The sequence below is a fragment of the Rhea pennata genome, chromosome 23 (assembly GCF_028389875.1).
Source record: "Rhea pennata isolate bPtePen1 chromosome 23, bPtePen1.pri, whole genome shotgun sequence".
NCBI classification, from domain to species: Eukaryota; Metazoa; Chordata; class Aves; order Rheiformes; family Rheidae; genus Rhea; species Rhea pennata.
Window position 1 is genome coordinate 8051179 of NC_084685.1, and position 13570 is coordinate 8064748.

The 13570-nt window shown below is 48.3% G+C and overlaps 2 protein-coding genes across 2 annotated transcripts; both read left to right on the top strand.

Moving 5' to 3' along the window:
• The first annotated feature begins 715 nt into the window (after window positions 1–715).
• On the top strand, window positions 716–6750 carry TEKT2 (tektin 2). Its single transcript, XM_062594325.1, has 9 exons — window positions 716–871; window positions 1238–1363; window positions 1976–2181; window positions 2741–2884; window positions 3621–3735; window positions 4170–4277; window positions 5248–5391; window positions 5679–5758; window positions 6334–6750. Exons 1-9 carry the CDS (start codon window positions 716–718, stop codon window positions 6545–6547), a joined length of 1293 nt encoding a protein of 430 aa, XP_062450309.1. The 3' UTR covers window positions 6548–6750.
• A 1008-nt stretch (window positions 6751–7758) lies between these two features.
• On the top strand, window positions 7759–13281 carry ADPRS (ADP-ribosylserine hydrolase). Its single transcript, XM_062594326.1, has 6 exons — window positions 7759–7969; window positions 8887–8983; window positions 9833–10040; window positions 10151–10335; window positions 10426–10526; window positions 11074–13281. The coding sequence occupies exons 1-6, from the start codon at window positions 7759–7761 to the stop codon at window positions 11364–11366; spliced, it is 1095 nt and encodes a 364-aa protein (XP_062450310.1). The 3' UTR covers window positions 11367–13281.
• The last annotated feature ends 289 nt before the right edge of the window (window positions 13282–13570 follow it).

Genomic DNA, 13570 nt, shown 5'->3' on the forward strand with positions numbered 1-13570 from the left:
GCAGGTAGGAGGAAATCTAGCTGGTGGGTTCTGAAGGGTTTGCAAGTCCGCGTCTTTTGGGGGGAAAAATAAAATAGTTGAGTTACCGCCCGGCGCCTCAGGGTGCGCGTGACGCTTCTAACGGCTGGGGCCGTGACGTCAGGGGAGCGCGAACGGCTGCGTAGCAACGGGCGCGCGCGTGCCTGGCAACGCGAGGCGGGAGCGCCGTAAGGGAGCGCGGGCGCCGGGCCCGGGAGCGGTGAGGGGGCCGGGCCGGGAGGGACCCTCGGGGGCTCCTAACGCGGCGCCGGCTCTGGGGGGCCTAAGGAGCTCTGTGCCAGCTGCCCCCGACCGGCAGGGTTACTCGGGTCTCCTTGCTGTGGGCAGCGCCCAGGCTGCCTCACTGTTGTCATTGCCATTTTGCCCAAGCTCGGGAGGGGTTCCTACTCTCTGGACAAGTAGCACCCACCGTTCCTGGGAGAGAGTCCGCTGGAAGAGACTTACCTCCTTCCTGGGGGGAGGGAGCGGTTCAGATCATCCTTCCCCGGTTGTGTGGGCACCTGCGTGTCTGCCTTAGCTGGGGCTGCCACGTCAGGGCAAGCTGCATCTGCGCTATTGGAAACATTTGCAGTCTCGGTGCTGGTTTGGTTTTCATGCATCTCTGGTTTTGGTGTATCTCTGTGAATAAACATGATGATCTTCTACTCCTTTTTAGTCACTAGCCACTTTTACCGCTATGGCCACGCTGAGTGTGAAGCCAGGGCAGAGGTTCACCTTGCCGAACTGGCATGCCAACTCTGAGCTCATCTCAGCTAATGCTGAACGCCAGCGTTCTGCTTCCCACTGCGTCCGACAGGAAGTCCGGATTCTCCACAATGAAACCAACAACCAGGTGGGCCTTCTAGCACCCTGCTGTTCCAACAAACCCAGGGAACAGCCAGCTGGGGAGTGCAGGAGAGCATCTGTAAATCTGCATGTGTGAACTAGGGAATAGGAGAGGATTTTACCTTTAGAGAACTTTCTAAATAATTGACAGGAAAATAATCACAGGAAATAAACATATATATGTGCAATGATGTGTGAATACTGTAATGAGACTTCTCACATCCTTTGCAACTTGTGTATTTTTCTGTGCCCTCCACTTGTGTAAATAACCATTGTGCCAGATGGCAACATATTGTACTCTTGTAAAAGGTCAGTCAATCCCCCAAACAAAGCCAAAAAAAAAAAGTCATGGTATTTCTTCTCTTAATTCCAGACAAAATGGGATGAGAATGACAATCGAACCCGCCTGGCTGAACGCATCAGCAGTGTGAACAGATGGAAAGAGACCCTGGACAAATGCCTCACAGACGTAGATGCGGAAATTGATGCCTTAGCCAAAGTACGTTGGCAAGACAGGTGGCTGAAAATCAACCTACACTCTCAACATGTGCCATTAAACAATTGAGGCTTGTTTTTTTGCAATGGACAAGCCCGTGTAGAGTTTAAGGGGGGACTTACCACATGTATATGGAGATCAATACGTGAAGAAATTACTTCCTGAAAAGCAAGTCACCTGTGTGCTTTTGGCTGAGCCAGGCCATTCTGGGGGGCTGTGCATTTGCACACTCATGTTTGATATATGTTTGTTTGTTTTTTAAGCTCTGAAGGATAATGAAAAAAATATATTAGCACTATCATTGAGAAAAATTTGTCTTTCAGTAAGGAATAGCAATGGGGCATTCTTCTGATCCTTTTAGTCCCAAACCCACGGACTGTTCCTTCTCTAATCCTTAGTCCCCAGCGAGGTGCAATTCCCAATGTGAATAGCAGGTGTAGAGGGCTGGTGTGTTTGGCTCCCACAGCTGCCATTTCAGAGCTGCTAAAAGGTATCAGAATAACAAAGGCAGTGCAAGACCCTTTTAACAAGGGCCTCAGTGGGTTCCTCTTCCTTTCTCCTTCTTCCAGTTCCTGAAGGAGACCCTTCACCCACTCAGCTGGCTTCTTTCTCCAGGTGAAGGAAGCAGTTGAACATGCCCTCCAGGCAAAGAACTTGCCTTTGGATGTTGCCATAGAGTGCCTGACACTCCGTGAGAGCCGCCGCGCCATTGATGTTGTGAGGGACCCTGTGGAGGAGGAGCTGCACAAGGAGGTGGAGGTGATAGAAAAGGCCAAGAGAGACCTACAGCAGAGAGTGAACGAAGCCTTTGAACAGCTCTGGTGAGGCAAATAGCAGAGCTTTCACTGGACTCTGCCCTCCTTCCTTGGCCCCAGCAGTTTAGTGTGTGTCTAATATCACACTAAGATGGGCAAGCAGGCCAGGCATACTTACTCTGGGGCACTGAGCCACTTGGAACTTTTGATGATTATTGTCAAGGTCTGTGGGGGTTTGGGGGCTTGCAGGGGAGAGCATGTCAGTGGGAGACTTTCTAAGCACCTTCAGAAAATTTTGGTCCTGGCAAATACCTGTGCCTGCCTTGGTTCATGAACCAGTAACCTGGAAGCGTTAAAGCTCCCAAACTCTGACCCCTCATGGGTCACTGCCTTGCAGCAGGCAGCTCAGTTCACCAGAGTGATGCCAGGGCAGAGTGCAGGAGAGCCAGCCAGGCTGTAAAGCAAGTGTGCTGGAGGACCTGTCTCACTGCTATTGCAGAGAGCAGGATCTCCTAACTCATTTAAAAAAAATGGTTGAGGTTGAGATGAAAGCTTTAGAAACATGAGAGTGAGCTGCCATTTCCCTCTGCATGCTCCCAATTGACTCTGGCCCTGCTTTCTGCAGCCTTTTACAGGAAGCTCGCCAGCAGCTGAGCTATGATCACCGGGGCAAGATGGAAACGTTGGAAATAGATCGAGTGTGCTTATCCCTCAATGTGAACTCTCCCAACATCTCCTTCAAGGTCAATCCAACACGGATCCCAGGCAGGTAAGGGAAGAGCTGACCCTTTTGTGGCCAAACCCATGCTAGGGCTTCAGAGAGCCTTGGAACTCTTTTTCCTTGCATGCTATATGCTGGTTTAATGGGAGCAGTTACCGGGGGAACCCAGAACAGGAGCTAGCTGCTGAGATTTCTTGTGGGTCTTGAACTGTGAGTTCACAGACTTCTGGGAGATGAGACCTTTTTTGACCTATGTTTATAGTGGGCTGATTGCTAGTGATGAGTTCTCCCTTAAATCTCTCAGATCTTAGAGCATTCTGTGGGTACCTTCTTATTTTACGGCAACATCATGGTGTAATAAACAGAGTATCTATTTTCTAATGGATAAAATGGGAGAACAGACAGTGAATGAATAATCTAAATTGTCACAAGTCAGTGGCAAAAACAGAGAACCTAGCTGCCCTTTCTTGCTAGTACTTGGCTATAGGCAATATTGGTTAACAATGTGGTGTTAGCCTTTGGCAGAGCTGCAGGTTTTCCTGTTGCTTAGCATTTCTTAGCATCCTTTACATGCTTCCCTGGTTTGAGCAGATGTAGGGCTCAGTGCAGGAGCTATAGGATAACAGTCTCCAGCTAGTGCACTGAGGACATCAGACAGTGCGATTTCCAGAATTTCTGAATCATTTTGTAGTGCAGAAAGCCTTCTTGGCCTGCAGAAGATGGTTGCTTTTGAACTGTCTTGCAAACATTTAACTTATTTTTGTAACTGCCTGTTTATTCACAGATCAACTTCACTTCAGGAGTGGGATGATTATAGCCAGCGCAACAAGGACCGTGCTGAGGCTGAAATGAAAGCCTCAAATGAGCTTCGGGAAGCAATAGCACTTGCCATTGCCCAGGTAAATTAGTCGCTTGGCTGTGATTTGGTAGTGCAAAAGTTCTGAACACAGAATGGGAAATGGACTGACATGAGCTGTGGCCGGGGGGGGAGGAATTGAAAAGACAAAACTAGGCATGTGTGCCTCTCTGAGAGCAGCTGCATGCCCTCCTAGTTTAAAGGAGGAGCTTGATTATACTGTGGAGGTTGCAACAGATTCAGCAGTCTGCAAAACTCCTACGTCCACCATTCCCATGTCCTTTGGCTGCAGGAGAATGGATGACCTGCATATGTACAGCAAGGGGGTTCCTTTCAGCTGCCAGAACCCAGCTGGTTTTGCTCACTGGCTTCTGCCAACCTCACAGGAGACTGTGTCTCATACAATGGCCATATTAGCAACTGCTGGGAGAAAGACCCCTTCTACGTGTGTGTGACTGGAGCCTGTTCTCATTTCAGACAAACAACGAGCTGGAGGCTCAGCGTGTAGCCACGGAGTTTGCCTTGCGCAAGAGGATTCGAGACTTGGAAAAAGCCTATGATGAGTTGAAATGGCAGGAGAAGAATGTAAATGGTGCTTCTTTGGTTATCAACAATGTCCATGGTTGAGCTGAATTCAAAGGCTATTCATTACCTGGAATGCTATTGCTCTGAGCAGTTTCTTTCTGTGGCTCGCATGCCACACAGCCCAGGCTGTGAAAAGGATGTGGCTGACACAGCCACAACTGAATGTTATGGCTCTTACAAAGCATAGTGGCATTGCTGAATCACTGGCCGCGTAGTCCTGAGGGTAGCACGTCTGGATAATTCTGCTTGTTGGGATGGGATTGACAAGCCAAAGTAGTGCTGCCACAAGGCATGCAGCTGCCCGTCCATCATGACCCTCATGGTGAGCTAGATCTGAGCATACTGCTACAACTAACCAACCTGCACTTATAAAATCTGTCCAACAGCTGTGTCTGAATGTGAGACACGGGCCACGTGACCCCAGGCACCTAGCTGTGGCTCCTCTTCCATGCCTCTCAACACAGCAGGCTGGATGCAGAGATAGATAGCGGTGCCTCAGGTACTGGGAAGGCTCTGTTACACTAGTGCAAACTGGTACAAGCTGCGTGTTCCATTGTTTGGGTTTTTATTTGTCCCATTCATCTGTGAAGGCAAAGTCTGCTTTTTTACAATGCTCCTGCACTTGCAGGGGAACACAACCGTGGGAGAGAGGTCGCCTATAAATCTGGCACAGCTCTATTTTAAATATGAAAGATAAATATAAATATATTTAAATATAAATATATAAAGGTTGTTTCCTTGTAAGAGCTGTTAAGTGGCATATGCATGAAACAGTGGAATTGATCCCTGCAGCATCCTACCTTCCTCTGCTGCGGAGGGATTCTGAACTCTAATCAGAAACTTGCTAGCCCTTGTTTAAAATCAATTCCCATGATCAATGTTTAAAAAAAAAAAGGGTACATGAGGCTGTTTTCTAATCTAGATCCTAACAGAATAGAGGCAGGACTGTCTCTCATGTCTTTATCCTCAGACCTTGGAGGAAATTGCTGAAATGGAAGAGGACATCCGACGTTTGGAAGATGATCTTCGGAGGAAAATGCAAGACCTGAAACTGGCACACACTCGCCTGGAGACCCGCACGTATCGGCCCAATGTGGAGCTGTGTCGGGATCAGGTACCAGCCTTCCTGTCATGCTCCAGGAGGGGCTGAGGGGGAACTGAACTGGATGGATGCCTGGGTGAGTCAGAAGAGTTTGGATGCGTTTTGAAGCAAACTACAGAGGGGCTGAGCAATGGATTCTGCAGTCACATAGCACATCCACATAGTGTATTGTCTACGGCAAAGCAAGGAAAGAAATACTGTAATTGGGCTGGGAGGAGAATGAGAGAACCATGGCCTATGTAAGACACCACTCTACAGCCTTGTTAACTGTCGTGACCTTCTTTCTCTCCACCTTGCAGGTCCAGTACGGGCTGACAGATGAGATTCAGCAGCTGGAGGGAACAATCAGTGCCCTGAAGCAGAAGCTAGCGCAGTCACAGTAAGTCCCCTGTTCTCTGGGGCAGAGCAGTGACCCAGCATTGTGTACGGGAGGGACGTGGCCATGTGCAGCCCTGAGCCTGGAACACTTCCAGAAGCTGCATTTTGAAGGTCATGTTTGTTCAGAACAGGAGAGGATACTGTCTTTGGGCTCAGCCTGGGACTGGGCAGCAGGGGTGTAGTCAAGGCCTGGTAGGGCTGTGTGAGGGGAGGGTGAATGGGGGTTCCCATGGCCCCTGTTTGCACTCAGACTTTGACCAGGTTGCACAGGCTGTTCTAAAAGGGAAAGAATGGGTAAAAAGCAAAGGAAGAAACAGCAGTGCTGCTCTGGGTTGACATGGGGCTCCCAGGGCACATCTCTGTGCTGCAATCCAGGAGCAGCACACGGGCTTGCTATTCACAGATCCAAACAATGCTACTGCTATGCACCAGGAACTTTCTGCTGCATTAGCTCTTTGTACAAAGGCAAGAGCTGCACAGATGTTTATGCTGCCAGAAAGTGGGAAGTTCAGTGTTTCCTTTTCAACTCGGTAAGTGAATGCAGTGCTTGAACCTCTCACTTGTGCTTGTTCTCAGGGATGCCTTGGATGCTCTCTACAGACAGCTCTACCATATCCAGACAGATATTGGCTGCAAAGCTAATTCCCTCGTGCTGGACAACAAGTGCATGGATAGCCGGAGAAAGCTCACAGTTCCTGCCGAGAAATTTGTGCCAGAGGTTGACACCTTCAACCGGACCACAAACCGTATGCTCTCCGCACTGAAGAGCAAGCAATTGGAGTTGGTTTAATGCACTCTGGTGTGTTGTGCAACGAGCTTCACTGAAGAGAAAGCTACCAGTGACTCAGTTACGTAGCAAGAAAAATGGACATCTGTGTCATGTTAGGATAATGTAATTCTGATCCCTCCCCCTAGTTTGTTATATAACTGTCTGTCCCCTTGTATGCTGTATAGCCTCTTGCACTCTGAAGAGCATTATAAACAATAAAGAGTCTGTCCCCAAGAGCAGTTGTCATCTGAATGTGTTGGAAGCATTTCATGATGATTGAATCCATCTGGGCTCTTTAGTGTTTTAAGTCCTTTAAAGTGCAAGGCTGTGCTCTGAAAAGGGACTGTGTAACTGTGGCAATGTGCCAGATCTGCTCTGTGGGTGTACTGACACAAATCTGCTCGCTTTAACGATTAAAGTAAAGTTTGGGTTGGGATTTCCCCCTGCCTGCTAGCCTTGCAGAGCTAACCCAGCTACAAAAGCAAGAGCTGGAGTCCATTCTGGCTCTTGTGGCAACAGACTTGTTAAAATTGAATTGCAGCGTTCACATGCTGTCATGAGTTATCGTTTCTATTCCAGGCACACTCCCAATGTGCTAAATACTGCGTGTACTCCCTGGGAAACAGAGTCCCTGTCCCAGAGATCTTACAACCCAAATTGCTGCATGTGCAACCAGGACCAGAATTTGGCCTGCTCTTCCTCCCCAAGACAGGAGACGATGCTCAGTAGCAGCCCCCGTGGCTCTCAGAGTAGGTTCTGATGAGGAACTGAGGAAAAATCAGCGCTTCCCTTTCTGTAAGCTGGGAAGGAAACTGGCGGGTTTGGAGCAGCTCTTTCCAGCCAGGCACTCGCCAGGCGAGTTGCTCCCAGAGCCCCGCTTCCCGCAGCGCTTAGGCCGCGCTGCGCTGCGCACAGGCGGGTGCTGCGGCGCGGCCGCCCGCCTTGCGAACGGGAGGAGGTTGCAGCCCTCCTGCCCCGCTGCGCGCGCAGCCCGCCCTCCTCCCGCACCCCGCTACCCCCGCCGCCAGGACCCCTCCGGCCCCGTGAACGCACGGGCCCCCCGTGCGCCCCTCCTGGCCCACGCATCCCCTCCCACCCCCACGCATGACCCTTCCTGACCCCGCGCGTGCGTCACCCGCCGCGCCCCCCGGGGCCGCCATCTTGTCCCGCGGCGCTGCTGCTTCCCTCCGGGCCGCCAGGGGGCGGCGGCGGCGGCGGCGCCGCGGGGCAAGATGGCGGCGGCGGGCGCGGGGCGGGCGGCGGCGCGGCCGCGGCCGGGGCAGGCCCAGTTCCGCGGCTGCTTGGTCGGGGCGCTGCTGGGTGACTGCCTGGGCGCCGTCTTCGAGGGCAGGAGCGTCGTGAAGCTGCCCGAGCTGCTGCGCTTCCTCGGCGGCCTGGAGCCGGCGCCCGGCGCGGAGGAGCCGCCCGGCAGCGCCCGCAGAGGTGGGCGGGGGTGGCGGCGGCGGCACCGGCCGGGCCCCCCGGGCCTTCCCCGCGGCGCCTCCCGGCCCTGCACCGGGCCCAGGCCGCAGGCACGTCCCGGCCCGGGCCTGGCCCCGGCCCCAGGGCATGTCCCGGCCCCGGGCCCCTCTGTGGTGGCGAGGGCGCCCCGCACCCCGGGAGCGCCCTGGGGTCCCCAGTCGCCCGCTGCTGTGGGGGACGCGGCAGCAGCTGGGGGGTGACACGGCTGCGGGGGGTTTTCCACGCGCAGCCAGCGCTTGTCCTGCTCAGGTGGAAGCGGGGCGGGAGTCCTGTGCTGAGAGCTCGGGCGTCCTAGCGCAGGAGCATCCAGAGGATGCGATGTGCCAGTAACGGATAAGGAGCAGAGCGGGAGAGGCAGGAGAAGAGCTATTTAACTTAACAAGTGATGATGGGCTCACGTTGGGGAGAGCATGGTTCTCAGCTGAGCAGAACTCCTGTAAACCCTACCAGCAGAAGGCACTCGATTTTGTTGCATCCTTGTCCAGAAATTCAATGTGCTTTCTTTTCTCTCTGCCTGTCAGCATATGTTGTCAGCACCCTGAGAGAGAAACGTCTCTGTATACACCTCAGAGATTTCAACCTCTGGAACTCCTGGATTTCAAGATTTTCCCTTGGCTTTTATTAATCCTAAAACACTTTGTGTCATATTCTTTCTGTGAATGCATCTCTCTTGCTGTGTGCCTTGTTATTCTCAGTTATGCCTTTGCAATTCGTTGATCGTGGTGAGTGAAGAGCTCAAAGTGCTGGAAATATAGTAATGTTTTAACTCCAGCAATGCGGATAATTAATTCTGGGAGAATAAGGAAGTGCTGAGAGTTGAGAAGCGCAGGAGAGTTCATTCCTGAATGATCATGTTGTGCTTTGATGTTCTGTTTTAGAAACACTTTCGTACACGGATGACACAGCCATGAGCAGGTCTGTGGTACAGTCCCTGCTCGCCAAGCGAGAATTTGATGAAGTTGATATGGCCAAGAGGTAAGAACTGCAGCCAGCTTTGGAGGCCAGGGTGTTGATGTTTACTAGCGATGGCAAAACTTTCTTAAAATTAAGCAATCACTTTAATTGCCAGTGGAAGCAGGTAGGGGCTAAGGCAAAGTCATTGTGAGTTTGCGTAGAAAAAAATAAAAGAAGTGATAGTTGATTCTGTAACTTAGAGTGTACTTTGACTGTCTTGGAACAAGCAGTGTCATTAGCTTTAATGGGGGTTCGGAATCTGCTTTGCAATGAAGTGGGGTAGCACATAGTGTTTTACCATTCTGTATTGCAAGCATGTATGTTTCTTTGCCTTTGTGGAATGACACTTAGAAATTTCTCTTCATGTTTATTTGTTGCTATTTGTGTTTATACTTCCCTTAGTTTACTTAGTGGATATTAGTGAGGTCAGCTTCAGTTCATTTATGATCCATTTCCCTTTTGGATCCACAGCAGTTATAACATTTGTTTCCACTTAAGGGAGAATATTTATTTGTTTAGAAAACACTTGCATTGAACTTTAACAAAAGAGTTTCTCCGTGGTTGTGACCCTGGAAAATGTTTCCAGTTTGTTTCTGTTTCAAAGCAAAGTTGAAAGGGAAACAAGTGGGTTGTGAAAGGTGATGTTTGTACGCCCTTTTGCCCTTTCGCACCAATCTTTGGGAGCAGGATTCTTTCCCTATAGAACCTAATCAGATAGGCCCTGACAGTCACTGATTTGTCCATGTGCCGTTTATTCACTGTATCACAGTGTGGCTTTATAAAATCTTGTTACAAATTTCAATAACAAACCAAATAGCCATAGTATCTTTCTTCTTACCTGTGTAACTGCTGCTGCCTTGTCCATGCCAGGTTTGCTGAGGAGTACAAGAAGGAACCCAACAGGGGTTATGGGATGGCTGTTGTCAATGTGTTTAAGAAACTCCTGAGCCCCAAGTGCAGTGATGTGTTTGAACCAGCAAGAGCACAGTTTAATGGAAAAGGCTCCTATGGAAATGGCGGTGCCATGAGGGTGGCAGGCATTCCACTGGTTTATTCTGATGTCCAGGATGTTAAGAAGGTACCTTTTTGGGGTTGTTTGGATTTCTTGGCTTTGGGAGTCCCTGCTGATAGGCAAGTCCCACCATGATCTCTCAGTTAGGTTTGCTAATAATGTGTTTTCTTTCACAGTTTGCAAAGCTCAGTGCTGAGCTAACCCATGCCAACTCCCTAGGCTACAATGGAGCCATTCTGCAGGCCCTGGCAGTGCATCTGGCTCTGCAGGGAGAACTTAGCAAGGAGAGTTTCCTTGAGCAGCTTATTAGCCACATGGAAGATGTAGAAGCGGATGATAGGTCTCTTACTGATGCCCGAGCGTAAGTAGCTGTAAGGGGCACTAACTCCTCTGTGTACCATTACTTCTGTCTCTTTGCATTCACTTTTCTTCATTGTACTCTTGTTTCCAGGCTAGGATTTGAGGATTTACCATTTTCAAGGCGTCTAAAGAAGATAAAGGAATTTTTGGAGCTCAGCAGTGTTCCCAAAGCAGATGTATTGTTTGAACTAGGTAAGTACCTTTCTAACTACAAGTATTAGGATAAGAGCCGGAGACAGGACCAACTCAATAAACTGGTTTGTGTGTCCTTCTCCAAATCACCATGTTCACCACTGCAGCCTACCAGGCTCTGGCTATGCTGTAAAGGCTGCATCTCCACACCAGTCAATTCTCTGAATTCTGGTCAAGTGACTCCCTCCTCTGTACTGCTGTGAAAAACTGTCTTGCTAAGAAAAAACATTTTGAATAACATTCTTAGCGATCAAGACAAGAGATCTTGGAATGTTATCAGATCTTCATGTTAGACAGGTATGAGTAGATGCATATTTGAGCTTATACTGGCATAGCTGGGAGTTGTTCTCTGTGATAAGAATTGCACTGGGGAGCTAGGAGTAGGAGGAAAGAGCTCTTTTCTGAGAGATGCAAGCTTACTTTTGCATCTTGTCCTGTAAAAAATCAGTAATACTAATACTGAAAGTGACTGGCAATAGGAAGTTGCAGATAAAAGGGAAAGGAGCTTCTGTGGAAAAGCACTGAAGATGATTGGTTTTGTTAACAGGCAATGGCATTGCTGCTCTGCGGTCTGTCCCTACTGCAATTTACTCCTTCTTGCGCTGTATGGAAGCTGACCCAGATATTCCTGATCACTACAGCAACCTGCAAAGAACCATCATCTACTGTATCTCTCTGGGTGGAGACACAGACACCATTGCTACCATGGCAGGAGCCATTGCAGGGGCTTACTATGGGGAAGAACAGATACCCCCAAGTTGGGAGCAGAGCTGTGAAGCTTTTCAAGAGACAGAGAAGCTGGCAAATAGCTTGTATGAACTCTACTGCCAGCGGCTCTGAGCCTCGAAGGGAAGGTGTTTTCTGAAAGTAAAGCAGGTGGTTACCTCTGCTTTTCTGGTTGGAAAGTTTGTGGTGGATCCACACCATCTACAGATGCCAGTGAGCCTCCACCTGAGAAAGACATCTGCTGATGTGACTTGTGAGCTGGAAGCAAGAGCAGACTTTGAAGAAGTGGGACATACTGTTGGGTTACATTTTAGCTGGGAAGCGGATGCATGTGACGCCTTGGAGAACAGAGTGATTCTCCACTGATGTTTACAGCAGCATCTAGTTCTTCATAATATTATCTTCATAATATTTCTGCTTTGTCCTGCCATTATGCCACTATCATTATAATTACTGTGATTCGGGTGGGTGTCTGAATCCACTGACTTCTTGTTTGATTTCCTCTACTTTCATATACACAGCCTTCATTTCAGTTGTTAGTGATCTGTCCTGCAGTAACTTTGATGTGTTCCGTTCCATACCCCTCTTAAAACAGTAGTTCGTGTTCAGCTGACCAGCTAAAGGGTATAGATGGGAATCTATATAGAGAGGCATATCACTGGAGAGCCTGGAGTACATCCTATATGGTGGTACCAATTACCACCTATGTTATAGAGTAAGGATGCTGGAAGATAGACCTCATACAAAGATTCAGTTCATTAAAGGCAGAATGAAAAGTGCCAGAGATTGGAGAGGGATTTCTTTGCATTTCTAGTGGCATTTTAAGAAATGCCTTTGGTCCATGTAGGTAGAATCCCAGTTGGCTCGTTGCTGTTGGAAGAAGGCAGAAACTTGACAACATCCTGATTTATTACATTTTGTGTTTCCTTACCTGGCTGACTTTCACCCTGCTGCAGCTGCTCCTGCCATTTCTTTTTGTTTCCTAATCCTTGCATCCTGCATTCTTAATCCTGTCCTGTGTATATCCAGAGCCCCAAGTAAGATTGCTGTTTAAATCTGTGTGTGCAGATACGTTGTGAAACCTAGTATTACACAAGGGTTAAATTCTTGATTCTGCTGCTGTCAGTGACAAAAATGACTTCAGCTAGAAACAGGAGTTGCCTCTCTCAGCTTTAAAATTGTGCTTGGTAAGAATCTTCTGAAAATAATGGGAAAGGCAAGTTTCAGTACGGGCAGCCTGTCAGAGTTTAAAAGAATTTCTACTTTTGAAGCTGGTAGAAGTGGCCAGATTTCCAAGAAAGCTCTATTGCACGAATTTAAGTTTAAAACCTTTGCCTGATGGAGCTGGTCAGAGGGGGAATGACCTGGGCTTGTTTACAGCCAGAAGCATGTCTAAAAAGGATTAAAAGGTCTCTAATAATTAAAAAACAACAAAAAAGGCAAATAGTCATCATATGGAAATGTTTATAAATTTGAATGTGACAGTGTGATTCTCTATAATCTCTCTAATGCTTCTGTGGACCTGGGAAGTAAATCTTCTGCTCTGATGGAGTTTGCTCCCTGTTGACGTTAGCACTTGGTTAGTGTGTGTGTCAGGCTGCATGCACATGTAGAAAATCCGGTTGTAATAGGATCATTCCAGTTTTTCCTGTACTCCCTTCAAGTACCAGTCTTCTGTGTGATGCTTTAATGGGTTTTCCTTGTATAAATATGGGTATCTTGTCTTGTGAACATGTGGAATTATGGTCTACTGTATATTTATGGATTGTGCTGCAGATCTAAGTTGTAAAATGTCATTTTTTTTTCAAATTGCTTTGACAGAGATGTCAACATTTTTTGACAGAGTTATTTAAAAGAAGAAATTCTCCTTTTAAAGCAGCTTTAAAATTTTTAACGTGTGGCATTTAAGAACAATGAACATATTTCCTGTTAAAAAATACAGCTTATTTTAGGCCAGAATTTAACTGTTCACTAACATTCAGCTCTCACGTTCTTGGAAAGAAATAAATCACTTAGCTATCTTTGTTAATTAGCCACTGCTCTTGTGTTTTCTTTTGAGTCATGAAGTTGTGTTTCTGGGCTTTAGTCATGATACTGACATGGGGAACATCTGACCTTAGCCTCTTGAGTTGGAAAAAATAGCTGCTCAGGCTTCAGAGCAAATAGATGTCTTTATTTCTACCAGGTCTTTCCTAGCTGGTCTAAAAAAGTCATCATTCAGCTGAAGCTGAACTTGGAACCTCATTGGGAAAACGTCTATAGAGAACTCGTGAAATGTGATTTCTCTAGAGCCTGTTCTGCAGTGTTCAGATTTCCTG

What these genes read in the sequence shown, in the direction of transcription:
- ADPRS (XM_062594326.1), top strand. Translation starts at nt 7,759, where the DNA reads ATGGCGGCGGCGGGCGCGGGGCGGGCGGCGGCGCGGCCGCGGCCGGGG. An exon ending in GAAGTTGATATGGCCAAGAG is followed by an intron (nt 8,984 to 9,832) that starts GTAAGAACTGCA and finishes TGTCCATGCCAG; the next exon opens with GTTTGCTGAGGAGTACAAGA. An exon ending in ATGTCCAGGATGTTAAGAAG is followed by an intron (nt 10,041 to 10,150) that starts GTACCTTTTTGG and finishes TTTCTTTCACAG; the next exon opens with TTTGCAAAGCTCAGTGCTGA.
- TEKT2 (XM_062594325.1), top strand. Translation starts at nt 716, where the DNA reads ATGGCCACGCTGAGTGTGAAGCCAGGGCAGAGGTTCACCTTGCCGAAC. An exon ending in CCAACACGGATCCCAGGCAG is followed by an intron (nt 2,885 to 3,620) that starts GTAAGGGAAGAG and finishes GTTTATTCACAG; the next exon opens with ATCAACTTCACTTCAGGAGT. An exon ending in TGAAATGGCAGGAGAAGAAT is followed by an intron (nt 4,278 to 5,247) that starts GTAAATGGTGCT and finishes CTTTATCCTCAG; the next exon opens with ACCTTGGAGGAAATTGCTGA.